At 45.3% G+C, this 25,048-nt stretch overlaps 10 protein-coding genes across 10 annotated transcripts; 4 read left to right on the top strand and 6 right to left on the bottom strand.

Annotated features, from left to right (window-relative positions):
* Positions 1–2,277: 2,277 nt before the first annotated feature.
* Positions 2,278–3,169, bottom strand: BDB00DRAFT_937536 (uncharacterized protein; the record flags this gene model as incomplete). The annotated part of the gene is made up of 3 exons (XM_053129255.1): positions 2,278–2,566; positions 2,815–3,032; positions 3,102–3,169. 3 exons carry the CDS (start codon positions 3,167–3,169, stop codon positions 2,478–2,480), a joined length of 375 nt encoding a protein of 124 aa, XP_052982021.1. The 3' UTR covers positions 2,278–2,477.
* A 1,723-nt stretch (positions 3,170–4,892) lies between these two features.
* BDB00DRAFT_759927 (SURF4 family-domain-containing protein) lies at positions 4,893–5,858 on the top strand (the record flags this gene model as incomplete). Its single annotated transcript, XM_053119174.1, has 3 exons — positions 4,893–5,129; positions 5,195–5,311; positions 5,379–5,858. The coding sequence occupies 3 exons, from the start codon at positions 4,893–4,895 to the stop codon at positions 5,856–5,858; spliced, it is 834 nt and encodes a 277-aa protein (XP_052982020.1).
* Positions 5,859–5,989: 131 nt separating this feature from the next.
* On the bottom strand, positions 5,990–7,021 carry BDB00DRAFT_742435 (uncharacterized protein; the record flags this gene model as incomplete). The annotated part of the gene is made up of 2 exons (XM_053118476.1): positions 5,990–6,366; positions 6,466–7,021. Coding segments are annotated over 2 exons (933 nt in total), but the record flags the coding sequence as incomplete, so codon positions are not given.
* Positions 7,022–7,727: 706 nt separating this feature from the next.
* On the bottom strand, positions 7,728–8,588 carry BDB00DRAFT_786254 (SGNH hydrolase-type esterase domain-containing protein; the record flags this gene model as incomplete). Its single annotated transcript, XM_053120593.1, has 1 exon — positions 7,728–8,588. The coding sequence occupies one exon, from the start codon at positions 8,586–8,588 to the stop codon at positions 7,728–7,730; it is 861 nt and encodes a 286-aa protein (XP_052982018.1).
* Positions 8,589–8,709: 121 nt separating this feature from the next.
* On the bottom strand, positions 8,710–10,468 carry BDB00DRAFT_214262 (uncharacterized protein). Its single transcript, XM_053116492.1, has one exon. The coding sequence runs from the start codon at positions 10,312–10,314 to the stop codon at positions 8,830–8,832; it is 1,485 nt and encodes a 494-aa protein (XP_052982017.1). The 5' UTR covers positions 10,315–10,468; the 3' UTR covers positions 8,710–8,829.
* BDB00DRAFT_759794 (uncharacterized protein) lies at positions 10,384–10,943 on the bottom strand (the record flags this gene model as incomplete). The annotated part of the gene is made up of 2 exons (XM_053119159.1): positions 10,384–10,521; positions 10,650–10,943. The coding sequence occupies 2 exons, from the start codon at positions 10,941–10,943 to the stop codon at positions 10,384–10,386; spliced, it is 432 nt and encodes a 143-aa protein (XP_052982016.1).
* A 635-nt stretch (positions 10,944–11,578) lies between these two features.
* Positions 11,579–12,581, top strand: BDB00DRAFT_954151 (bola protein). Its single transcript, XM_053129630.1, has 3 exons — positions 11,579–11,727; positions 11,826–11,975; positions 12,092–12,581. The coding sequence occupies exons 1-3, from the start codon at positions 11,650–11,652 to the stop codon at positions 12,152–12,154; spliced, it is 291 nt and encodes a 96-aa protein (XP_052982015.1). The 5' UTR covers positions 11,579–11,649; the 3' UTR covers positions 12,155–12,581.
* Positions 12,582–14,196: 1,615 nt separating this feature from the next.
* BDB00DRAFT_927347 (uncharacterized protein) lies at positions 14,197–15,577 on the top strand. Its single transcript, XM_053128878.1, has 3 exons — positions 14,197–14,675; positions 14,781–15,086; positions 15,198–15,577. Exons 1-3 carry the CDS (start codon positions 14,218–14,220, stop codon positions 15,490–15,492), a joined length of 1,059 nt encoding a protein of 352 aa, XP_052982014.1. The 5' UTR covers positions 14,197–14,217; the 3' UTR covers positions 15,493–15,577.
* Positions 15,578–16,539: 962 nt separating this feature from the next.
* Positions 16,540–23,140, top strand: BDB00DRAFT_214142 (nucleoporin Nup186/Nup192/Nup205). The gene is made up of 7 exons (XM_053116490.1): positions 16,540–16,836; positions 16,952–21,856; positions 21,937–22,101; positions 22,178–22,293; positions 22,373–22,658; positions 22,763–22,958; positions 23,020–23,140. Exons 1-6 carry the CDS (start codon positions 16,662–16,664, stop codon positions 22,870–22,872), a joined length of 5,757 nt encoding a protein of 1,918 aa, XP_052982013.1. The 5' UTR covers positions 16,540–16,661; the 3' UTR covers positions 22,873–22,958; positions 23,020–23,140.
* Positions 23,141–23,920: 780 nt separating this feature from the next.
* On the bottom strand, positions 23,921–24,900 carry BDB00DRAFT_786250 (40S ribosomal protein S6-B; the record flags this gene model as incomplete). Its single annotated transcript, XM_053120592.1, has 3 exons — positions 23,921–24,575; positions 24,692–24,756; positions 24,895–24,900. 3 exons carry the CDS (start codon positions 24,898–24,900, stop codon positions 23,921–23,923), a joined length of 726 nt encoding a protein of 241 aa, XP_052982012.1.
* Between the last annotated feature and the right edge of the window lie 148 nt (positions 24,901–25,048).

Here is a 25,048-nt window from a genome sequence, read left to right as displayed (position 1 = left end):
TAAATAATAAAAAAAAAGTTCGTTTCAATTATCCCAACATATACCGTTGGCATCACATGCACCCGAAGGTTCACGATCGGCTGCCGGAGTATATGACCACATTCCCACTGGTATATATTGCAAATTTTCTTCAGAGCGGACCACTGAATCTGCCGATCATCAGAAGAATTATGACAATAGCCAGCACAAGCAATGACCCGATCATGGCACAGAGCAGTGCATCTGTACTACAGACCAAAGCTGTACCAAAACGAACTGAAGAGAAGAGAAAAAAGAAAGGCGAAATTGCTCGCTTTATATAGACATTTTTCTCGTTCGGGACTTCAAATCCCCGTGAATTCTCATTGGCCCAGATAACGGGTTGCGTATCAACTTGTGGGTTGCCTACTATGGCATAACAAAAGATACAGCACCAAAGGAAATGAAAGGAAGTGGTATACTGATGGTCAAGTAGACAAGCGTGCTTCGGCGGTAGTGGTACGTGTCTCTCACCATGGGCTGCTGTACCTCCGATGCTGTCGCCGCTTGGTTGTGAGGGGGTCCGTGCACGGCACCGTGTCAAGCGAAAACAAAGACACGAATGTGAATGAGCATGTAGATTCACGGAAGAAATGCTTTTCTGTGAGCAATCAAATGGCAATACAGGAGTGATTGACAAGGTAAACAACTTAACAGATTCTACGGCATCAGTTGTTCCTGATCCAGCATTAGTAAACATTAAGAACACGATCCTCCCAGCAGCCAGTTTCTATTCTTCACCCAACAAGGTAAACAGCATGAGTATAGAGCGTAGTCCACAGACTATTCCATTTGATCAGTATCTTTTGATTGCATGTGCTGTGTGCGGGAATAGATACAACACACACTTGACTCCAACGCTGCAGTATATAAAAAAAGATCGTTATCTTTTACTGTGAAGCGTGCTTGTCTACTGTTGCTTTATAATTTTCGCCATCCCTCTGAACTACGCCGTGTAACCTCCCTCCATCCACTCCGAATTCATACTCTATCCAAGTGTGCTGCCGCAGATAAGCTGACCGCTCATGGTAAGTATACGCTGCCGCTAGTGAAACTGACTCACCCTTCATTGATTTTCATTGCTGCTGATAAAGTTAATCGGTTCGTTTGTTTTTGTGCGGGTTCTACGTTTTTTTTAGCAGCTTTCAAGATCCATTGGGACGATCAGAAGAATAACACCATAAACGATGACTTCTTACTGTACATCTTTTGACCCTTTTGCGCGTAACTCGTTGCTCCATTGATCACCTTGTTCACCCGCCATTCCTTTGTGCACTTTGAGTACCAAGTAAATTGGCCAAATCGTTGCGTAACAATGCGCTTTCACTCTACGGAGTTTTCGTTTCAAGGGAAAGCTGTTGGAACGTTCGAGGTTTGACACACACATCACTTGTCACTATCCAAAGAAGAAAGATCTGTGTTGCGCTCTTCCTGAGCTCCTCGTTCCTAGACTACCTTTGCTTCCTGCTGACTCACGTCAGTAAATGCTTGTCACAAGTGTGGGTTGATTCAGTCATGGTTGCCTTTTGCATATTACTTTTCAATAATTCGTTTGCATCTCTTTTTTTCTTTCTTTGAGAGTAAGGAAGACTGAACTAGCTTTTGCTCTCTATGTTGCTATTGCCAGGATGACTTTAGTTATATAATCTAGACATCCTGAATGCTGTTGTTTATTCGTTACCGCATCTGCAGGGTATTACAATGCTATCCAATCCATTGAGCGGAGTTGGGATTCAGGAAGCTTACTAGGGTGATGTTTATATCTTGGTTGACAGCACACAGTAGCACTCCAGCGTCTTGTATCAGGCTTGCCTTTTCTCTGGCGTTTTGAGCTTGCTATCGTATTGTTGTTCGTTTGGTAAGCATCAAGCTTAAGACACTGGGTTCATTTACTGAACAACTGCTCATGAGTTTGTTACATATAGAGTTTAAACAGACAAAGTACTGTAGTTAGAATTTGCCCAGAAAATATGAGGAACACTTTCCGGGAATCGCTATATTTTAAGATGTTCTTGATCCCGTATATATCCTAGCATGTGGAAGATGATAATGTTCCCGCTTACCATAAATATTGACCTTTGTCAGTAAACTTGACTCCAATAAGTCCTCTGCGTAGTATAACTCTCAAAGCGGTTCGAGTATAGTTGCAGCAGCACGTTGGCCAATGAAATCCAAATACCGGGCATTAAAAATCCACTGCCCGACATGAACAGGAACGCGCGTATGCGCATACATACAGCATACAGACTGCTTTTTTTTGGTCATAAAGGGAGAGGGGAGGAGGCGACGATGGTCTTTCTATTCAATAACGGAAGAAAGAATATTCTCACTTCATTTTTTTTTCTCTCTTCTGTCACAGAGACTATATCATATAGAGTGCGAGGTGATCCCTTTTGTGACGAAAAGAGGTACACAAGCATTTCTGATATATAAGGAAAGCATAGGGTAACCAAAAAAAATTAGTCTGTGCTTTCGCTCAGGTTTGAAAGGGCACCAGACTCGCTGCCGACCAGATCCACATCGTGCTGCCTTTCCATCAATCCTGGATCTAGTAAGTGTATATGTAAACATTTCAAGTCGATGCTTGACTATACAGATATCACAACAATCCAACCTGGAAAACTGATTAATTAAACATGCTGCCAATATTGTTTATCAGCTCATTATAAATAAAAGTACAAGCCAGACTGCAAATATCACCGCAATGGTACTCAATTATTAAAAATATGTTGTATGGCATACGAAGATCATCTGTCCGAGATAATCCTGAACACCCCACGACTTCAATCTTTTTACTAGATCCTTCAATGATACGAAAAGCATTGATGCCTGCATTGGTGAGACTATAGATCCGTGAAACACGCAATAGCACCGAGCTTTCGACTTGTTCAAAATGCTCAAGGACAGCACCAGTAACACCTTTCACGGCTGTCAGTTCCAGATTCAGTATTTTGGTTTCCTCAAGTCGTTGTGCCCACACAATCCATCCTGCCTCTGTGAGAAAGTCGTCGACACTACAGTAACAACAAAGGCAACGAACAAATATAAGAGTCAGAAAATTAGAAATAATCAACACCACATACGATTGCTCGGGTGGGGCAATACAGTAACAGATCAATGTAATATACTTTGTATTCACATTTTCATACATAGTGCGTATTGTACTGCGAAATAAAAGAGCGTATGGGATGAATATCTGTCTATAGTATAAACCAAAATATTCTTATAATGATCTTTTATTCGAATTATTGGAATGGTAGTATCTGTTGATTTTTTGCAGATTACCAACATGATCGTAGGTACCGGAAACTATCGCTGAAAGAAGTGCTGGCTGCAATTATGTGCATACTACTATCACAATTGGGCCGGCACCATGTGATTTGAACGGTGACAAGGGCTTTTCACAAATGACATGTCTTCCACAAGACATAATAGAGACGATATTGAGTCGATTTCGGTGGGTTCAGATTGTAACGCCTGGCATACTCAACCGATCGAAAATAACTTTCCTAATGAGCTTATGTACTGGGCCTTTTATACTGCAAAGAATACAAGGCAAGTTTGGGTTGGCGATCTGGTTCGTGTATATGTGAATATGAGGATGGTCTGTTTGCTTTGCGATACGGTTTTTTATTTTGCCACCAGCAATTTGCAATCATTGTTGGTATAGTCGTGAAGGTAAACCAACTGTATTGTTTTTGAGAGCACACATGCGAATGCACAGCCTATGGGTTTTCGACGACTTAAGCACAAAAAGGCTCATTTGCAACTACATAACTGCTCCAGAGAAAGCACCATCAAGTACCCAGCGCAATGGCAGTAGGAAGATATATAAAGAAAAAGATCGCGTTTATTACAATCGTCACTCGATCTGCCCAATAGTTACAATTACATTATTTAAGAAAGTACAATAAGAAACCAAGTTTATTTAATGTTGCTTGACAAGTCGACCGACTTTTATGAATCCTCCGTTCCCAAGGGAGGTTGCCCTCCCTTGTTTTCCGCAAGCCTCAGTTCCCGGCAGAACCTACACCTTTCCCTTTCTTGTCCACAAGCCTCAGTTCCCGACAGAACCTACTCCTCCACAGTTCCTACAAATAAAAGAAATATGATAGCACAAAGGTCTGTCAGCGGCGAACATATACGTACCCACAAGGGAGGTTGCCCTCCCTTGTTTTCCGCAAGCCTCAGTTCCCGGCAGAACCTACACCTTTCCCTTTCTTGTCCACAAGCCTCAGTTCCCGACAGAACCTACTCCTCCACAGTTCCTACAAATAAAAGAAATAGCACAAAGGTCTGTCAGCGGCGAACATATACGTACCTCTTTGCACACACTCTCGCTTTCAGTTTTTGAGGAAGATAAAAAACCAAGATGAAACAAAGAACTTTGCAACTGTACAAAAGATGAGCAAGAGCCAGTCGTGCACGACTAGCTCCCTTCAACTATGTACACCCACAGGGACACTCGTCCTGGATAAACAAAAAGAAAGGTAAAAAGTGATGATATGTCGCACACCTTTTGGCTTCGCTACTAGCAAGCGTTATCCGTTCTTTACTTCACTTCTTCCCGTCATAACGTGCACGGACCACCAGCTCAAGCTCAAGATATATCAAATTTTAAGCAGAACAAGATCGTTTCTCGTATTCTTTCTGTTACTTAAAACCAATTCAAGTATCGACTGAAAGGTATGTGTGTTTGGACTAGAATCTGCTTTCATGAGCTATAATAAGGCAACAACCTACAATAACGATGTATACGGAATATGTAACATCATAGACCAACTGATTCGTTTCTCTCTTTCCCCTCAAATTACACACAGACACACTCTCTCCGTTCCTTTCACTTTTCTTATTTTATTTCTTTTGTACATGCAATGTCGTTTGATTCAACTCTAAAAACAGCAGGAGATCAGATCGAACTTGTTATCGACACTTGGACACGACCCATCAAACCTCATCTTCAATCTATAAGCAGATTTCTGATTGTCGCGACATTTTACGAGGATGCTCTGCGCATTGTTGCACAATGGGGCATCCAACTTGCTTATTTGTCAGAACGATGTCACTTACCACGGGTGCTGACGGGCATGTACCTGGTGCTCAATGTTGCGGTATGTATAATAATAGTAAAGAAGAGGGTAGATGAAGAAGAGTTACTGAGAAGGAGGGCATATAGAGCATGTTGGTCTTTTCAAGTTTTATTATCACCAAGCGTCACGTTACGATTTCAGTCGTGGCTCTCTTGGCTGTAGTTGGCACCCAAGCTTTGATGTATGGCCTTGTTTTTGACATGGTAAGGGGAAAGCTGTCTACAAACGCACAGACCGAACATACCTTGCATGCTAACCATGCGTGTGTAGCTATTCTTCTTGCGGAATTTATCCATCATGGGCGGTCTGCTGCTTTGCCTATCCGAATCGCTTTTACGACGCCACTCGAGCCAAAAGTCCTCGACCATGTTTGCATTGCCGCAAATGTCAGAAAGCGAGCGACACAAATATTTCCAACTCGCTGGCCGTGTTCTCCTAGTTCTTTTGTTCGTGGGCTTTATCTTCAACGGCGAATGGGGCTTCCTGCGGGTGACCTTTTCGTTGATTGGTTTTGCCGCCTGCGTGATGGTCGCTGTTGGTTTTCGTGCACGCTGGTCTGCCACTTTTCTGGTATCTCTCCTGTGCGTCATGAATATGCTGCTCAATAACTGGACCGGTCTGTCTGGTTCCCAACGCGACTTTGTAAAATACGATTTCTTCCAGACGCTCAGTATCGTCGGTGGCCTGCTCCTATTGATCTCTATTGGACCCGGCGGTCTCAGCTACGATGAAAAGAAGAAAGAATTCTAATCAAAACTTATACCACATTGCCCCTTGTTTTTATTTACAACATCCTATATCGACTTTTTATTCTCTTCTTCCTTGTTGATTGATGGCTGCTCTTTTCTATCAGCAAGAGGTGATGGTGATGGGGATGATGCTAGGCTATCTGTAGATGCTTGCTGCTTTGGGGACCCATTCGGTGAAGGAGGGTCTGTGACGATAGTGAGCATGTAGGCGGACGCAGCCTGCGCGACGCCGAATCCAACAAATCCAACCACAGGGATTCTTGTCAAGATATATGCAATGGCCGAAAAGCCAAACAAGACATCCTTTCTTCCACTGAACCATCGCCGTTTTTCCTTGTGCGACATGCTCATTCGGACAAAATACGGTTCCAGCAACTCACGCATCAATGCGCGCATGCCAATAAGCGCCCGGATTAAAGCAATGGTAGCCGAACGAGGCAAGAATAAAAAGCACACACCCACAACTGCTCCTTGGGTTTGGCCCAACGATCGAAAGGTAGCATAGGCACCTGATAAAGGTGCATCCACAATTAGTAACGACAGCAACAATTTTAGAAAAAAGTAGGATGATCATGTCATGATAAAAAAAAGTCGGGTTACTATTCTACCTGCTGCAGGAAATACAAATTGTCCAACGATGGGTAGCCGTGACAGCAAAAAGATGAGAATGCCGAGCCGCAAATTCTTCCACGAGCGCTTCATGTATCCTTTCATGTTGGTCCAGTATTCTTTGCGATAACGGCGTTTTGACAAGTTTGAAGCGTAAGCGGGTCGTTCGGGATGCAGTGAATCCATATAGCGCAGGGACTCCATGAATAGGTCATCGAGCGGTTTCGGATACAGGTAACGCATGAACAGTAATACCAGGAACGGCAGTGAGGAAACAAGATCGCCTAGGTTACGATTGACCGAGACCAAGGCGTCGTCTGCTCCTCCGAGCCGATCGTGTCCGCCACCGATCCACAGTAAAAGACGTAGTATTTGTACAGGAAGCGCAATCACAAGTCGGACAATGCCGAATAAAAGGAACGAGAAAATGGAGAGGTAGAGAAAGATGCGAATGAATTTGTGTTGTCGAATACTCGGGTTGCGTGCGACAAGAATAATGCCATTGACAGCATGCTCGACGCCTTGCTGCAGACCAGCGACAGTCCAGCGCGCCATAATGAAAGTGAGGAGGAGAAAGGGAAAGATTTGGTGCAACCTCAATATGGCGTTTGGGCTTTTAATTTATTCACATGTCCAAGAATTTCTTAACGCTTAAGAGATCTTAGCTGGGGGTTGACCTTTTTCACACTGTGCACGATATGCTCTAACTTGATAGCGCCCAACCTTTAGACATGTCGATGAGAGGATATTGTTCAGACGCATGTACCTCCTTAATACGGCCCATCACCGACTTCTACTCAAGGACATCGGTTATGTACAAACTGGTTGGTATCTGTTTCATAATTTTGCATGCTAGTTACCTACTAGCAATAAATTAGTATAGCTTATTTAGCACAAACTACACACATAGATGCCAAACTTGATTGCAGATATCTGCCGCCATGTATGCTACGTATAGAGGAAGTTGATGGAATGGACACGTAGTGCCTTGCTGCCTTTTATTGGTGATTAAGTGATCAATATATAGAGAGCGAGACAGAAAGACAGAGAGAGAGAGAGGGAAAAGGATGCATGACACATACACAGCCCGTGCGATCAATCGTTTTGCAGAGTAACCAAGTTCCAAAAGCTGATGTAGGGAGACGTCAGATTGGTTTATTCAAATTTGTTACCAGGAAGTATGTTATAAGTGAAGCTATATATCTTTGAAAAAAGAAATGATAAAAAAAGAGCTGACTATAGCAGTTTGAATCTAAACTAGTTAGAGGTCATAGCGCTTCTTGAGATCGTCGGCAGCCCATTCACCCCAAGCCTTGTGAGCCTTCTTGTTAGGGTGGTAGCTGTCAAAGTACATGTGAGTCTCAGGATCATCGCAGAGGTTGTCTTTGCCAATACCAGGGTCGCAAGGGCCGTTGTCAGTGCGCAAGCCAAGGCTCTCGGGATGATCCAAGAGGTTGTTCCAGAAGGTGCTAATGTCCTGGAACTGCACGTCGATACCCTTAATCTTCTCGAGCTCCTGCTTGGTCAATTCGTTATAGGCGATCTGCAATTCCTTGCCACGCTCCTTGTCCTCGTCTTTGACCACGGGCCAGCGCCAGAATGGAGGGCAATTTTGGATCAAAAAGTGCTTGGCGCCATACTTTTCAACCAACTTGTTGACGGTCTTGACAACGCCGCCGGTAACATCCTCGACACCGTAACCGGGCTTGACAATCTTGTACTGGTCAGGGTTGATGATACCGTTCAAGTCATTGTAACCAATGGAGATGATGTAAAGATCATCGGGGGTACCGTTGGCTTCAAGTTGCTCGACCTGTTGGACAGTGCCAGGGACAGTGTACCCATTGAAGACGGACATCATGTAGGCATTGTCGGCGGGGGCACCACCGTGGCCAAAGTTAATCACCTTGTGGCCATCCAATTCGTCTGCGACGTACTCGAGCCAGGTGGGACCGTTGCTAAAGCGGCCCTTCCAGTAGGGAGGAGAGACAGGGAAGCCGCTGTGCTTGTAGTCATTGCCATTGTCAGTGAAACTGTCGGCATAAGCAATGATCTTTTCCAAGGCAGAGACGCTGGTTGCAGTTGCAAGGCAGAGTGCGCTGAGAATAACTGCTGTTTTCATACTTGTAGTAGTAGTTGCTTATAATAAAGATGATGTGTGTGTATGTGTGTGTGTGTGTGTGTGATAGGAAACACAAAAACACAACTGTAAGGCTCTTCTTTTATATCTTTCTTCTTTCGCAGAAACCGGATGTTGCAAAAACGTCAAATCGTTCCACATTGTTAACACGTGCCCTTTGTTACTATTTGACGAGGAGATTTTTCCTCTATGTTTCTTATTTTTATTATGCAATTCAGGCCGATCATCGCCGAATTAAGGACGATCCATCTGACCTGTGTCGGAAGAGCTTGGTGCCGAAATGTGGCTCGGTGGAATAGAATGGAGATGCGGTGGATGAAGAAGATGCTGTTGGTGTTGCAATGTCATTATAATTAAACGTAGTGTTGGTAGTAGTAGTAGTAGTGGTAGTTATGAAGGAGGTAGTATCATTGGAATTGAAAGGATCACTGGGCGCTCGATCGCGTGTGCCATAGCTACGTGTTCGACGAAGATAGCTCGGCGGCACTACATTGCGAGCGTATTTTAAGAATGCGGGTTTGGTCGCTTGTGGAGGAACAGGCGGTGGGTATATGTTATGTTTGTTTGGATGATCGTTTGTTTTACTTATTGGCCATGGTGGCGCACTGGCCTGCGGTGAATCGACGCTGTCTTGCCGCGGTGGCGTGTCGGGAAATGCTATTGTTGGATCTGCTGCTGCTGCTGCGCTGGATTGGTTTTGTTGCTGCTGCTGCTGGTTTGGTTGTTGTTGCTGTTGCGGTAGTGGTTGCTGTACATCATCGGCAAATGGACTATATGTCAATGCTGTAACAGGTTCCTTCTTTGGGGATTCCTCAATGGCGCTTTCGAACGGATTGTTTGATGCTTTGGGTGGAACAAATTTCTTGGTCAGAAGGAGCGATTGGCCAGTGTCAATGGCGGACGAGAGTTTCTGAAACGAATCAGCATCCATTGAGACACGTGATGTGAGCGGTGCCGGTCGTTGCTGCTGCTGTTGCTGCTTGGTCGGCGTGGCAGCGACCGTGTCGAACACAAACAAGTTTTCCTGCTCACCAGATGTTTTTGGCTCTGTTTGTATCGGCGGCTGTGGAACGGAGTACGGCACCGATCGAGATCGCGAATGTGTATACTTCTGCGTGTCGGTCTTGGTTGGCACCGCAGCAGACGTGGTAGGTTGCAATGGCAACTGGCCCCAGGGGTGCTGAGCAGACGGCGCTGTTCCTTGTTGAATGTGCTGCGGTTGTTGCTGGTTCTGGTATCCGTGGTTAAACTGCTGCTGACTGCTGCTGCCTGCAGTAGATGAGCTCTCACTGTTGTGCTGTGATTGGCAACTACTGCTGGTCACTGAAGACTGCTGCTGCTGCTGTCGAGGCGGTGCTTGTTGTGGTGGAGACATGAAGGGGGCAGATGGAACAAAGACATCCACAGGCTGTTGCATAGCCGGCTGACCAACGTACCACGACGTTGGTCTTTGCGGCTGCTGCTGCTGCTGCTGTGCTTGCTGCTGCTGGTGTGGACGAGCAGTGGTGGTGGTCGTGTCAATCCAGGAATTTCGGGTCGCTTGTGTCGCCGAGGGCCATGCACCTGTACTACCTAGAGCGGATTTAGACAGCGTCGCTGCTGTGGCGGGCTCCATCTGTGGCGTTGCTAGGTCGTTCATTGCCGGCTTTATTAAGGCATCGATGGCATTTGTCTGGAAGCGAGGTACGGGCGCTAAAACAAACATCATAAGCCGTCCGTTCTAATACGAGTCTTCCATCCCCCTCCTTCAGAGGCACGCGCACAAACCCTTCTTTGACTATTTTACGCTACCTCCCAAAAAGACCATATCGCGACTGATTGTCCTGCCATTTTGGGCATGTGCAATTAATCTGAGCATTGCGTAAAACTGGAGCTCGTCCAACCCATCCACAGTATCCTCAAAGAACCTCAAAATCTAGTAAACACCTGTTCTTTAGCGCTCCACTCCTCTCTTTGGCTTTTTCGTTTACTTGACGAAATAAGATAAACCGCACAAAGGCAGTACTCCACTCCCCCTTACACGGCAACAAGACTGTTTATTACCTGCTCGAGCTTGTGGTCAGGAAGGCAGCAGCCTCTCAGGAATTTCAAAACAGCTTCATTGTCAAGATGTCCGATGGAAAAGGGGTCAAGGTCTTTCCACCACGACTGGTAAGCACTTTGTTCCTGCTCGGTCAGCTCATCTAGATGCAGAGTAGGTGGGCCATCGCTTGCTGTGGGTGTGTCGTACGGCCGAAACTGCGCAGCATTGAGTTTCTTTGCAAACTGTTGCGACCTTCTGTCATCCGAATGGCGTGTGCTGTGTGTACGTAGGAATGTCGACTTTAGTTTATTCATCAAGTGTGGACATTCAAGTAAATGTGTAGAAAGTGAGGGTGAGCGCTTGGATATGTAAAGTGTGTGCGCGAGGATGTGTGTGGAGAATAGAGCAAGTAAAGAAAAGCAAGAGAGGGAAAGAGAAAAGGAAAGGGAAAAGCAAGTTTCATGCCATTATTTTCGCTTGCCGCGCAACAACGTGGCGAATCTTGGCAACTGAATGAAATCATCATCACCACCCTACCACCCACAGGGCCCCTGTCCGCCTTGGGCCCACTGCTCGCTTTCGTACGTAACCTTCTCTTTGGTCTCCATCACAAGGAGCAGAGAGCCGTCTTATGCCCACAGCAGCAACAGCACAAACCGAATGATATGCATTAATGAAACCATGCTTCTTTGGTATTATTGCACGGCCTTCTTCCTTGCATTCAAGAATGCAGGAGAACCTGCAACGTTGTTGATTTGATATAAACAATTCTACTGCCACAACGACCACTGCTACTGCTGCTGCTGATGCTATTCAATTCTTATTTCTTACACTTATGCAAGAGAGACGGGCTTCACCTAGCTCAAGCGTTTTAAGCAAGGAAACAAGCAGAAATGTCAAAGAAATAAAAAATTCTTGCTTTTCGGTGAATGATGTGACACGAAATCTTATTTTTCATTTTTGGCTATAGTTTACACCTTTGCTGCAAAAAACACACACACACACTTAAGACACATAATCATGTCAGCACCTCATTCTGGAATCACTGCCGAATCCCTCAAGGAAACCATTACTGAGCAGCTTCAAGCTGAGCATGTTGTAAGACAACCTTTCACATTAACTTTTTAAATACACACACACACACTCACACACACCTAAAACGATCCCCCACTCACGATATACACGAAATATCTTAGGAAGTTGTTGATCAATCTGGCGGTTGCGGTCAAATGTTTGAAGTGATTATTGTATCGCCTATTTTCCGTGAAAAAAAGCTACTAGCTCGACATCGATTGGTCAATGAGATGCTCAAGGATCCGATTAGTAAAGTCCACGCGTTTTCACAGGTTTGGCTTTTTTTAATATTACTCTTCGCACTCCTCCCCACCTCCTTTTTTTTTTTTTTGACCACGAGCCGTACGTACTTCACTGACTTATACTGCTGTAAAACAATTTTTTATAGAAATCATACACACCAGAAGAATGGGAAAAGAAGCAGCAGCAGCAGCAGCAACAACAACAATAATAATAAGAATTGCTATCTAGAACAGGAATATCAGAAGCAAAGAAGAAAAGAAAAACGGACAAATACATACAAAAACGCCCAATGTCTTTGGGATGATACCGCTAATTTGTATATCAGATAACACACGTTGTCGGTATTACTGTTTGCTTATTTGCTCGATTCGGGAGTACGGCTATGGCGTTTGACCAGTTTGTGTTTACGAGGAAGAGGAAGACCAATCCACGATGTGATTCAACTAATGACCGGATCATACATACTCATCCAACTCGAGAGTGATATGCTGGAGCAACAAAAAGAAAGGTCGTCTTTCATGCGGATCAAAGCCGTCAATTCTCGTGCGGGATTAGAGGTGTACCCGGTTTATATGGTTCTCCTATTTACCCTATATAACAACAGATATTGCAACATGGGATCAGCCCCAACCGAGGTGTTTAGGTTATCTGCTTAATATGTGACTGGATCACAATATTGTGTGTTTGCGTGAAACACATCTTTCGACCGTTTCAAACAAGGTGGATTCCAACCTGACACCTCGCTATAAGCGCACGATTTCAGTAACAAACAACCGAATCACTACTACACCGAATAGTCATTCTTTGAATTGATTCCAATCTGTTAAGGCAGTCATATGAGAGAGAGAGAGAGAGAGACATTTCAGTGAAGGATGGAATTTAATATCTGAGGATGAATGGCGAGCGTATACTTGCAGTCAAAAATATGACAAAAGACCCTGTGACTCTAGGTACACGACCAAACTTATTATTTTCTCAGGATTTGTTGACAGTGCTTGTTAAGATTTTACTATGTACCATATCTTATACAAGTCAATATGGAAAATACACCTGGTGCTCTAAAGTGCAGTGAACTCCTTATCATTGGGATATACACAGTTAATAACGTGAGTTGAGGCAATACCCTAAGGTGAACGATGTTATTCGACAGTCTGCGGATGCCATAACGTAGTGCTACCAAAAACTGTATTGACAGTTGGAATTGCTGTTATGGCCAAATATAAAGAAGTACGAGCTTCTCGGCTTGAGCAAGCATCTGTAATGTTTGTTGAATATAACTTACTAGGAGCGTTAGTCCATCAAAGCTACTGGTATCACCATACCACAACCTCCTTGCATGGCAATCTTATCAAGACGTACTGCTTTTGTGACTGATCTGAGGCATCACACAGCCCTTATGCAATAACAAGCCTTAGGCTTTGTATGACGCATATTATACTCAGTGACACGTTGAACGTAAGGAGATTAAATCATTCTCCAAGTGACCAGCTTAGGTACAGTAACATATCGTAGCCGGTTCTCTGCAAAATAGCTCGCCGACCGCATTTTGCATGGAAATCTCAAAGATGCAAAAAATAGAAGAGTGCTGACGCTTGCCTTTCCCTTTTCAAGGAAATTTTCCAGGTTTGGGTATAGCTAGTGTACGAGTGCCAAAATTAGACATTTTAGGCATTAGCTTGCGTCACACTTGATACACAATATTATCAATCCAATTCTTTCTGAAATGCATTAAAAAGAGTATTTGATACCGTCCCTAATACGCCGTGAACCTGGGGGTATTAGGCATTTTAACCTACGACAACATCGTTCAAGTCTTCTTTTGCTTGACTTTAGTGTGGGTCTCCGCCTCTTATATGTCAGATCACCCTCTAAGCGGCCAAGGTTGATACGATAGTAGATAATAGATGGTCGGTTCCGGAAACATAGCTCGCCGATCGTGTTGTGGTGTGAATCTCCAAAATTGTAAAAATAGCAGTGCTGACGCTTAGTTTCCTTTTCACGGAAAACTTCCACGGGCGGATATAAGTTTCCGTGAAAGCGTAAGTAAATGCCAAATACAGACATTCAGCTTGCGTCATGCTTAAACCATGATATTGCCAATCTATATACATCCAGTTTAAGATTGATTGATAGCTTGGTGCCCGTCCCTATTGCTGTGGCGTGAACCTGGATTATTCCGCATTGTAATCTATGGCAACAATATAAAAGCCGTTCATGCAAAACAAAAGCAAACATCTTTTTGTTAATTATCTCTTCTACCACATAAACAGTATGGTCTTTACTCCCAACAAGCAACTTGTCTTTTTGAAGTCTCTTCCTACCGGTTATCCTGTTGCCGGTGAACATTTGGCTGTTCAATCGTCATCGACGATAGATCTTGACGCGCCTCTTCAAGAAGGTCAAGTTCTTCTCAAGGTGCATTTACTTGCTATGGACCCTTTCATGAGAGGACCTATGCGCCTATCCGAACCCGGCGACTACTTTCCCTCCTATACTGTAGGGCAACCGATCTATGGAATCACCACTTCGACCGTCTTAAAGTCCACCAATCCGCGGTTCAAAAAAGACGACTTGGTTGTTGGTATGACGACTTTCGAGGAATATACTATTGTCTCCTCAGGTCCCTTCTCGGAATGGCTCGCTGTTTGCAATGAGGCCAAAACGTCTGGCTTGCCGTTGTCTTACTATGTCGGTATTTTGGGTATGCCAGGCCACACGGCTTATGCTGGGTAAAGTATCTTCCCTCCAGTTTTACCATCAAAAGTAGACGCATTAAGTTCTTTACATGAGTGTACGTTCTTCTACTTACAAGCAGATTAACAATCATACTCTAGTTTATTGGAAGTCGGTAAGCCCAAGAAAGGAGAAACGCTGTTCGTCTCCGGCGCTTCGGGTACTGTTGGTCAGCTTGTTGGACAAATGGGCAAACTGCTCGGCTTGCACGTGGTGGGATCGGCCGGTTCAGATGAAAAATGCGCTTTTCTGAAGGAAGCCGGTTTCGACGGTGTTGTCAACTACAAGACAGACAATATGCGTGAAAAACTTGCTGAGCTATGCCCGAACGGTGTTGATGTATACTTTGACAACGTGGGTGGCGAGACATTGGAGGCCGCTATTGAGCGTGCCAATCGCCTTGCAAGGTAAACATCAGCAAATACTCTGTAGCGGCACAAAACAGTATTAAGCACGAAAAGAAAAGGCGTCAATTATGAAAGCTAACGAGTAAGATGTATCGACGCGTTCTGATATAGATTTGTTTGCTGTGGCATGGCTTCAACATACAATGCGGAGAAGGAAGTTGGTATCCGCAACTTGTTCAAGATTATCCCCAAGCACATTACTCTCGAAGGATTCGCAGTAACGGACTACTCGCATCTGGAAGGTCAATTCAAAAAGGAAGTGACTCAATGGCTGTTGGATGAAAAGATCAAGTATCGTGAAACTATAACAGATGGCTTTGACGAGGCAGCACAAGCCTTTGTTGACGTTATGCATGGCAGGAACTTCGGTAAACAAGTTGTCTTTGTCTCGAAGCCCTCCTTCTAGAAAATGTAACACACAGCCTATGATGTTTTTTTTGAGCATTCGAATTAGCCATATAAGTTCTACATAATAAAACTTTGCTCTACGCATATAAAAAAGCTCTTTTTGTCGCGTGTAATTGCCAGTATTCTTACTATACTGCAATACACTGCTGGCGAAAGATTACGTTTTTCTGGAGGTTATGTTTAAAAGGTCTTTCTTGATATTAATGCTTTTTCTAGTATAAAAAAAAACAGGTCGTTTTCTAAAAGAAAAGAAAAGCGGCAATTTCACACGTAGCCACTAAGCACCACATAATATTACGAGCTTTTGGTATCTCTTAGAAAGGCTCATATGCTCGTACATACACCTCTGACTTACATACTCTTGAACGATACGAATAGTAATCAAACCGGTACTATAAACTGCTCTGATCTAATTATTGTTCTGTTATTCCTTTTGCTTAAATCCCCTGAAGGTATATAAAGTGCCTTTAAAAATCTTGCTCACTATCTGATGAATGCTAATTAATTGTGACAAGCAGTAGCTACTAGCTTATAATCACTTCGTAGAAATATACTTATGCGGACCTGGGCCAGACTGGACATACGACTAAAGGAGATATCTTACTCGACACGCCGTCTACATCCAGCACATAATCTAACAATCCATCCAGACACGCAAACAAAGAGTGAATAACCATCTTTTGAGCAGCTGCAGCAGTATATACATCGGATGGGTGGCTGGATTAATCTTTGACTTTACTTTTGCACACTCAGATACAGTGCCTTATCTATCCGTTAACAAAATGTTGTAGTTTCTTAGCTGCTATAGTACTGCCACTGCTTTATATGAATATGAGTCTTTTACGTGGTTGTCACGACCTCCTTATTCTGGAGCTCATCCATACACGAAAATATAATGAATATTAGCCTTAGAGAGTTTATCTGCTGTACTTTAATGATGTCAAAAGAACCGTATTTGTCACGTAGCATCAACGCAAAAGCTACAAGGCACAAAGTCACTAATTTGTCAAAGTCCGTCAGTTTTGCAAAAGGCTGGCATTTTTTTCTGGCAACGCGACCGTGTGTCCTGTTGTTCTTTCTTTGTCAGATCGTTGCAACACAACTCTTCTCTCCTTCACGTCAATCACCAAATCAATACCTGGTTGCGCGATTGATTACGAGCCAACAATGCAGATCGGCGCCGCTCGCGAACTTCACGACCTTGTGTGCCAGACACGTGTGTCGACTGCTCCTTCCATTGCCAATTGGCTGCAGCATCAATTACAATTGAACAAACGGTCTCTACTCGATCTGTTGGACGACCTCCCGAAAAATGCGCAGGACCGTAAAACGCTTCAAGAAGGTACTTTTGGTATTCTATGAACGGATTCACTGCAGAACCTTTTTTTAATGTTTGCCTCACTGATATAAGTCTCTCTGTCTTGCTCACGTTAAATAAATCATAATTGTACACTCAGGTCGTGCCAACATCAATAACACGATACACAAGGTCAACGACGAATTTATAAAAGAAGCATTGTTTGTATCAGATCAACTCGGTTTGAACGAACACGTTGCAGCAAGCTTGCTACTAGCTGGTGTCGCAGCTGCTCCTCGCACAAACAGTACAACGATCGATGCCGCCATTACAGCCTACCATGTGGAACGAGGCTATTTATTAGCGTGCCTTGACATCATATTAAAGTCGGCAAAGGATGCGTCGGTTAGACAAGATATTCGACTGGTATTTCGACAGTTCGCAGCCGAACTTGTACGCGAACGCGTCTCTGCTGAAGGAGCTATGGGCACGTTTCCTACGAAACTTGTAAAAACATTAAAAAAGGTCACCGCAACACATAACACTTTGACAACCACAGGATCGATCCCGCAACAGCAGCAACAGCAACAACCTCAACCACAGCTACAGCAACAACACCAACCTTTCCAGTTAAACCAGCAACAGCAACAACAGCAACCACAGACGCCACAGCCAAGTAAAGAGCAGCAGGGTACAACAGTGTCGTCAGGACGGCTGGGAGAGCAAATCACCAGTTTCCGGCTAGAGCGTTTGATGGATGAGCGGCTTGGTGTTGCCCAGATTCTATATCACATCACATCCTTGTTTTGGCTGGAACCCGATGATGTGCTGCTACTCAACGACACACTACAACTTTCTGAACTGTCGGATATCGCCATTCCTTACATGTTGCTTGCCTTGGTCGCCGCACTGTCTGCCACAAACCATACCGACAGCGATCCTCCAGCACTCTACAACAATGTCGATTTCATGAGAAAGTTTCACGACCGCATGCTCAAGAAATCATGGAAGGTGCCGGCCGTCAAAGCAGTAGCAATGGTACAGTGGATTTTGTTCCAGTACAACGCGGTGCAGATGGACCGGACTATCGAGCAAAGGTTACCGGACAAGTTGGACAACCTCGACAAGCTCATCTACGAAGCAATCACAAGCAAGGCATTCGAGTTTATGAACGAATACATGTTATACTTCCAGCAGAAGAACGCAAGCATCGACACGGATCGCGGACTCTTCAAGCTGTCCCTGTATGACGACAAGGATGTCACGACCGTTGATCCCAGCGACTTTACAAAGTTCAACGCCGACATTCGACTCGATTTCCAAATGTTTGTTGTTCATGAATTGGAGCAACTCACAAGCGATTTTATCCTGCACCTGCAACATATCCTGCGCAAACTCAAGTACAGGGAGGAAGACACGGGTATGCCTGTACAGCAGACGCCGATATCGTCAAGAAGTGCTATCACCACTGGCGAGGACGACAGCAACAAATGCCGCGATCTGGAGAGATTCATGGATCTTCTGGCGAGCATCTACCGTGGACGGATCAACGCTGGATGGCAGTTTTGGTTACGGTCTGACAGCCATCTCGCGTCATTTTTGAAGTGGTTGGTGGAGGTTCGACAGTCTGGCACTGTTCGTGCAACATACAATTTCCTGGCTTCGATTTCCATGGGCGATGTCTGTGCACCGCGCGCATTCCAGGAACTTAGCTCGGGTACCAATCGCACCGACCTTAGCTCAAGCAGCCTGTTTTCATGGGGAAAGCTCTTTGCTGCCCTCCAATACTATGCTCCGCTCTTGAGCAAGCCCGGCGAAGAAGTTCCTCCTGCACTGCCTGACAACGAAGAGGAATTACTTGTCACGTTCTTACTGTTGCTGCAGCAAGTTGTACAGTACTCGACCGACGCACGACAGACTCTTTGGATCGACTCACTTTTACGCGCACCTGATTCCATCGTCGGCATGTTGAGCAGCCGCACATCATTCGGACTACGAGCTGCACTCTATGGCGTTCTAGCTGCATTCTGCTCGCCCTGGGGTGGAGGTGTTATCAACTCACTCGGACGGACGATTTCAGAACAAATGTGGGACATCCTGGAAAATAGCGAATTCTTTGTCACGAAGCGCCAACTGAGCAACCAACAACAACAACAACAGCAGCAGCAGGACGGCTTCTTGCAAAGTAAGAATCAACCCAAGTCGACGCAGTATCTGCCAGGAAAGCAGCCCAGTTTCCTGCGTGAATTGGCACTCGAGCGTGCAAGCAAGGACTACAAGGAAACACTCGCAGTGGTTAAGCTACTGGGATCTGCCATCCACACTATATCGCGACGCGAGGAGCTTATTGGCGGGTTTCAACCCATTATCTCATCTGTACCATGGACCCTGGGCAAGAACAACCGAACTCCCGGTGCCGAACCCTACGTCTCCTTGGTGATTGACGACATCTTCGTTGCCCTGGATTCTCAAGAATATCTGTATCCTGGTGCCAAGTGGGAGCTAGCCGAGGCCTGTCTCAAGGTGTTTGAAAACAGCATCCTTTCATTTGATCTACGACAGCTTCGACAGGTTCTCGCTGTGTCCAGCCGTAAAGCACAGAGCCAAGCAGCCAGCTACAGCCTCGCGCTCCTAGGTCATCACAGTGTTGGACAATCCGCAGCTGATATGCTTGAACCATTGCTGCTCATGTATTTGGGTCATCCTGGTTTCACAGTGATCGTACGTTTGCTGTCTGGACACGCATTTGCGAACGCCATTTTCAAGATCATCCAAGAAGGCTATAATGGTATTGTCACGAAAAAGGAAAAATCGCCGTTCTTTGTGCAGTGTGTGGCTAGCAGCTTGCGCATCATCAACCGCGTACTGGAGCTTCAAGATAGCTTCTGCAACCTCTTAATACCCAATATCACTGGCCTATCCAGCAGAATGTCCTCTTCACAGTTCAAGCTCGGTGGTCATTTGTTCCCGCCTCTCCCGTCACTGGCGCCGTTCGGTCAACTGATGCTCGTCAATGCAAATGCCATTGTACAGGTCGCGCAGCTCGTCAACTGTGAGGATCAAGAAGAAATTTGCTATCTGAGCACCAAGATTCTGCAAGCCTTGTCATTGGAACCTCATGATAGCAATATCGCATCAAGCAATAGCGGTATCCAGGCGGCTATGGGTGGTATCGGTGTTAAATTGACCAACGTACTTCGTGGATGCAAGGACGAGTCTCTCATCTTGTATGGATTCAGTGAGCGCTTGGGTATTGACGATGCAGAAGTAACAACGGCCGAGGACTACGAATACGATATCAACAATATCCCGTTCTGGATGGCAGAAAAGACGCTGGCGAACAAGTATGCATTCGAGACCGATTTCCGACCAACCCTGTCGTCGTCAGTGCGTCTTGCCATCGTTGACTTGCTGCTAAAGAACTCTGCCCTGGAAAAGCCATCGCCCACACTCGCGAACTTTTTGCTCGGCTACACCGGTCCTGCATGGCAATCCAGCAACAGCTTGCAGGGCTTATACAATGACGAGTCCGTGCGCATTTGTTTGCATACCATTCTGGATATGATGAACCGGGGCATTACAGACGATAGCGACCAGGAGGACAAGCCGCTGATTGCAACGCATCCAGTTCTGGCAGAAAAATGCTATAAACTCATCTATCTGCTTTGTGCCAAGGTATCCACGTCGTCGGTCACCATGCGCTATCTTCAAGACAAGGATGATTTCTTCTACAACCATCTGCGAGCTTTGCCAGCGCGCTTCGAGAGCTATTCCGATGCCTACAGCCCCGTGTTCCCCGGTAATATGGCTTGCACGGACAATACTGTTTTTGAAGCGGATTTCTTTGTTGTATTGTCGCAGCTGCATCAGCGCGCCTGGCTGTTGAAGACGATCGCTCTAGAGCTCCACGTTCTGGCAGGCAGCGGTCAAAAGAGCAACGTACGACGGATTTTGGACGTTTTGTACGGTACAGCACGAATCAACAACAATAACGACGGCACGATGGACGTGGATAATGAGCTCATGTTCAACTCTCGTCGCTTTGAACAGCCACTTGTCAAGATGCTCGAGATTGTCAGCTCGTTGGACTTCGGTTGGGAAGACTCACTGAAAACAATCAAAGACGAGGAGCTCCAGTTCTTTGCCGGATTTGATCCTAGTGTCTTTATCATTGAAAACGAGCGTGATTGTGCCGTGTACGACATCCGAGCCGTGTATCAGATTCTGCGTCAAGACCAAGCAAACAAGCGACAGGCTGGCATGCTTGCAAACGACGAAGACAATATCGCGTTGGAGAAGGAAATGGGACGGATACTTGAAGCCTTGGTGGCCGACAACCACAAGCGCGAAATCGCCAACGGTAAAGTTCACTGTTTGCGTGCCTGGAAGCAGGTCGTTCAAGTGACCTTATCCGAGTGCTTTGACAATTTCCCATTCGAAACCCGTGAAAAGATTATATATGATCTGTTGTCGGCCTTGTTACCCAAGATGAAGAAGGCTGCTGGAGCAGACGTGCATTTCCTCAAGGGATTCAGCGAGGTAATCCTGACACTGTTGACCCGCCTACGCGAGGACAAGCTTCGCCAAGAGGTTCTTGCAGCAAACCCTACGGCCAGCGTTGAATCCACACGACTTCCTGACGAGAAACTGCGGTTCATTTTCAACGGTATTCTGGCGTGCACTCAAGAGGAAGGCACAACGATTGCAGTACGAGGTGACATGTACACTGCTCTTGTTAACTTTTTACGCTATGTGGATCACAGCAAGAACGAATTTGGAGCAACCATCCAAAAGCGACCCTACAGCGACATCCAAAAACAGTTTATTGACACGATTTCTGTCAACGATAAGTTCTTGGATATGCTTTGCACCGATGCCACCGATGGACTGAGTATATGGAAAACGACGGCCTATGTTGCTGTGGACGCCCTTTATGTCTTGTCAAGCCAGATGCGTAACGATGCTATCTTGTCGTTCTTTGTCAAAAAGAACTTTTTACGCTACAGCATTGATATGCTTCGACGTGAAGACGTTAAATTGCTCAACTTTTTGGAGCAGCCTGATGGTAGGCTTACTTTCTAGATTTGTATTTCGTGATAGCAATGGAGAAATCACTTGTAAACTAACGGATCATATTGTTTATAGTGCCTAGAGATGACATTTATATTTATGAGACCAAAATGTCACTTTTCCTGCGGCTTGCTTTGTCCAAGGAAGGCTCCAAATTGCTGGTTGAGAACCGGATCATCGAAGTGTTGAACCATTGTCAGTTCATCAATGCACGACCTGAACAAAACCTTTTGCGTGCCGGTATGCTTTTCTCTCTGATTATCTTCAACTATAGGCCACTTTTAAGAAGGAAGTGTACTTATTTTAGGTGCATTAGGTCGGGCCTATGTGGAATCAGACTTCAATAACCGCTACGAACAATTGCTGATGCCAGTCCTCAAGCTTATTTCCGCACTGTTGTGCACATTGGGCCACGTTAACGTTATCGATAAGGTAGAACACTAACTCGTTGAAAAGATGAAATGTAACATCGTATTTGAAAACTTAAACCGTGGCATCGTTGAAATAATAGGTCGAAACATGGACACGAAAGCAGCAAGAGGCATTGTTGTATATTTTGACTGATAACCAACAAGTAACCATCTCATCGCTTACGCAGCTCAAGCTTGTCACTTCGATCCTCTATCACTTGAGCTGTCGACAAGGATTCTTCGATGACTTGGTTACTCGAGGATTGAACCAACTTCATACTGCCATGATCCACTTGATTGCCAAATATTTAATCCCGCAAAAGCTGGCGTCGCAGGTGGTCCCAGTGACCGAAGAAGAAATAAACTTGGCCGAAAAACAGGTCTTTGGTAAGTTTTCCCAATCGGATATCTATTACACCTCAGGCATTGCTAGTAGGAACAGTATGCCGGATGTATTATCTTTTAAATGACTGATGAATCGGATTGATGAGTATGTAGCCAACGGAGGTCAATCTGCATTATCAGCAAAGGCGGAGGAGCTTGTATTTTCGATACAAATGAATTTGGCAGCATACGCTCAAAACGCAGCATTTATCTCTGACGAACGAGGCAACAATGTCTTCAAACCTGTTTTCAGCAACACGCTGACCTCCGCAACCGATAGTGGTGCTCTGTCATTACGTCATGGTAAGTGAGAAAGCACTCCAAGTTTGGGTATAGATGTATGTTTCTCACGTCTTTGCGATAGTTTCCTTGAAAACGCCATCGTTATCGACGCTTGCTGCATGCATACGTCAAACTGTACAGACGTTGCACAACAGTGTAAATGAGCACAACTTATTACTGTCGCAAGAAAGAAATGTTGCGTCACTCAAGTTCGAAGAGGTTCGCGAAATTGCAGAAACAGCCTTCCCATCAGCACTGGGGATTCAGTTTGACAACTTGAGTCCATCACAGCAGCAACAGGTCCTGGCGATACAAGTAGAAAAGCGCGCGAAACGAAAAGCGAAACAAATGCGGCAATTAGTCTGTAAGTGATATAGGGGTGATCATTATGCTTAGTGCCACGGTGGGTTTTAAAGTAGTGGATGGTGGTGACTAACGAAGCACGTTAGTTATCCTTGAAAATATCTTGCTGGTGCTATGGCGCCATCTCGAGTTTTACATGAAATCTGGTGTGCTCTCAGCTTCAGCAAAACCTCTTGATCTGTATTCGACAGACTCGTTTGCAGTATCTAACCAAACCGCCATGTTCCAACCATCCATCGCAGTAGCAAGCAATCTGAAGACCACATCCGCAACTGTGCTTGAGCCAATTCTGAAAAAGATACAGGAGTTGGATATGGGTATACCCCAGCTGCAATCCTCTTCAGCTTCTGTCCACGGCCTCTGTGATCGTATCAAGAAAATCATCCAAGATAAACCGTAGTTCCTTCCACTTAGTCACAAAATACATACACGCACATACACTTTCTTTCTCTCTCTCTCTCTCCCCCACAATCCACTTCAACACAATCCAATCCAATAAAACATTTTCCTTTGCATAAAACACATTGCTCTTTCCTTTGTTTGCCTTCCACGATTGCATTTTTTGGTTGTTGTTGATTTATTTTTTTTTGCTGCACATTGCTCACACACAGAAACTGGTTTTAAGCAGAGCTGGACTTTTGCATCGACGAGGTACGACGTCTCTCGATCTTGCGGTCCTTGGCCTCCTTGACGCGCTTTGCCAAAAGCTGCTTGTATTCAGCCTCGGCCTCGGTCTTGCGCTCAAGACGCTTGCGCTTCTCCAACTTCTTCTTGCGTTGACGGCGGAGAGTGACGGGGGTAACCAAACGCTGGATCTTGGGAGCCTTGGTGTAGGGCTTCTTGTCAGGGTTAGCGGGCTGAATGGTGCGGCGAATGACGTACTGGCGAACATCGTCTTCCTTGGTCAAGTTGAAGAATTTACGAATGTTGTTGGCACGCTTAGGACCAAGACGCTTGGGAACGGTGGTGTCGGTAAGGCCGGGAATGTCCTGTTCGCCCTGCTTGATGACGACCAAGTTCATGACAGCCAAGTCGGACTGAACAATGCAACCACGGACCGATTTGCGCTTGCGCTCACCAGTGCGGCGAGGGCGGTAGCACGAGTGGCCCTTGCTCAACAACAAGCGGACACGGTGGGGCAAAAGAACACCCTGCTTCATGGGGAAACCCTGCTTGTCGTTACCACCAGAAATGCGGAAAACGTAGCCCTTGAATTCGTCACCGAGGGCATCGCCAGAAACTTCCTGAGCCATGCGCTTGTCGTAGAAACCGCGCCTATAAGAATGATTGTATCGTGTGTTAATCGGTGCGACTCATTTTCTCTTTTGAGAATTATTTTTTTCTCGGTGGGTGTGGCGTTGGTTGTTACAGGCTGGGTGGGCAAAACTTACAGGCGACGCTCATCATCGATTTCAATCAGCTTTTGGCAGCCGGTGGCCGGGTTGGCAATGTTCAACTAAGAAAATGGCAAAAAAAAATAAGGGTGTCGGTTCATCCATCCGTTCATCGTATCGATCCATCCGTCTATTGTTGCGTGCGTTCCATGCTCCCTCATCACACTCTTTAATCTTTTTTGGCGGTACAGGATACGTACCTTCATGGTCGAAAGAGGATTCACATTGATTCGCCCAGCTGGCTTCACTTAGTGGGCAGCATCCAGCATCGGGAGTTCAATTGCCCCGATTGGCTGAACGACGACTAGTTTAAAGATTGGTATTGTTCAGGCTTTTAATGACGATGATAATAGT

Source organism: Zychaea mexicana (genome assembly GCF_025766255.1).
Source record: "Zychaea mexicana strain RSA 1403 chromosome Unknown BDB00scaffold_19, whole genome shotgun sequence".
NCBI lineage: Eukaryota > Fungi > Mucoromycota > Mucoromycetes > Mucorales > Lichtheimiaceae > Zychaea > Zychaea mexicana.
Note: the sequence above shows the minus strand (reverse complement) of the source record. Positions and strands in the feature narration are given on the sequence as shown.

What these genes read in the sequence shown, in the direction of transcription:
- BDB00DRAFT_214142 (XM_053116490.1), top strand. Translation starts at nt 16,662, where the DNA reads ATGCAGATCGGCGCCGCTCGCGAACTTCACGACCTTGTGTGCCAGACA. An exon ending in CCGTAAAACGCTTCAAGAAG is followed by an intron (nt 16,837 to 16,951) that starts GTACTTTTGGTA and finishes TTGTACACTCAG; the next exon opens with GTCGTGCCAACATCAATAAC. An exon ending in ACAAAACCTTTTGCGTGCCG is followed by an intron (nt 22,102 to 22,177) that starts GTATGCTTTTCT and finishes TAGGTGCATTAG; the next exon opens with GTCGGGCCTATGTGGAATCA.
- BDB00DRAFT_954151 (XM_053129630.1), top strand. Translation starts at nt 11,650, where the DNA reads ATGTCAGCACCTCATTCTGGAATCACTGCCGAATCCCTCAAGGAAACC. An exon ending in AGCTTCAAGCTGAGCATGTT is followed by an intron (nt 11,728 to 11,825) that starts GTAAGACAACCT and finishes GAAATATCTTAG; the next exon opens with GAAGTTGTTGATCAATCTGG. An exon ending in AAGTCCACGCGTTTTCACAG is followed by an intron (nt 11,976 to 12,091) that starts GTTTGGCTTTTT and finishes AATTTTTTATAG; the next exon opens with AAATCATACACACCAGAAGA.
- BDB00DRAFT_927347 (XM_053128878.1), top strand. Translation starts at nt 14,218, where the DNA reads ATGGTCTTTACTCCCAACAAGCAACTTGTCTTTTTGAAGTCTCTTCCT. An exon ending in GGCCACACGGCTTATGCTGG is followed by an intron (nt 14,676 to 14,780) that starts GTAAAGTATCTT and finishes ATCATACTCTAG; the next exon opens with TTTATTGGAAGTCGGTAAGC. An exon ending in CGTGCCAATCGCCTTGCAAG is followed by an intron (nt 15,087 to 15,197) that starts GTAAACATCAGC and finishes GTTCTGATATAG; the next exon opens with ATTTGTTTGCTGTGGCATGG.
- BDB00DRAFT_214262 (XM_053116492.1), bottom strand. Translation starts at nt 10,314, where the DNA reads ATGATGTTTGTTTTAGCGCCCGTACCTCGCTTCCAGACAAATGCCATC.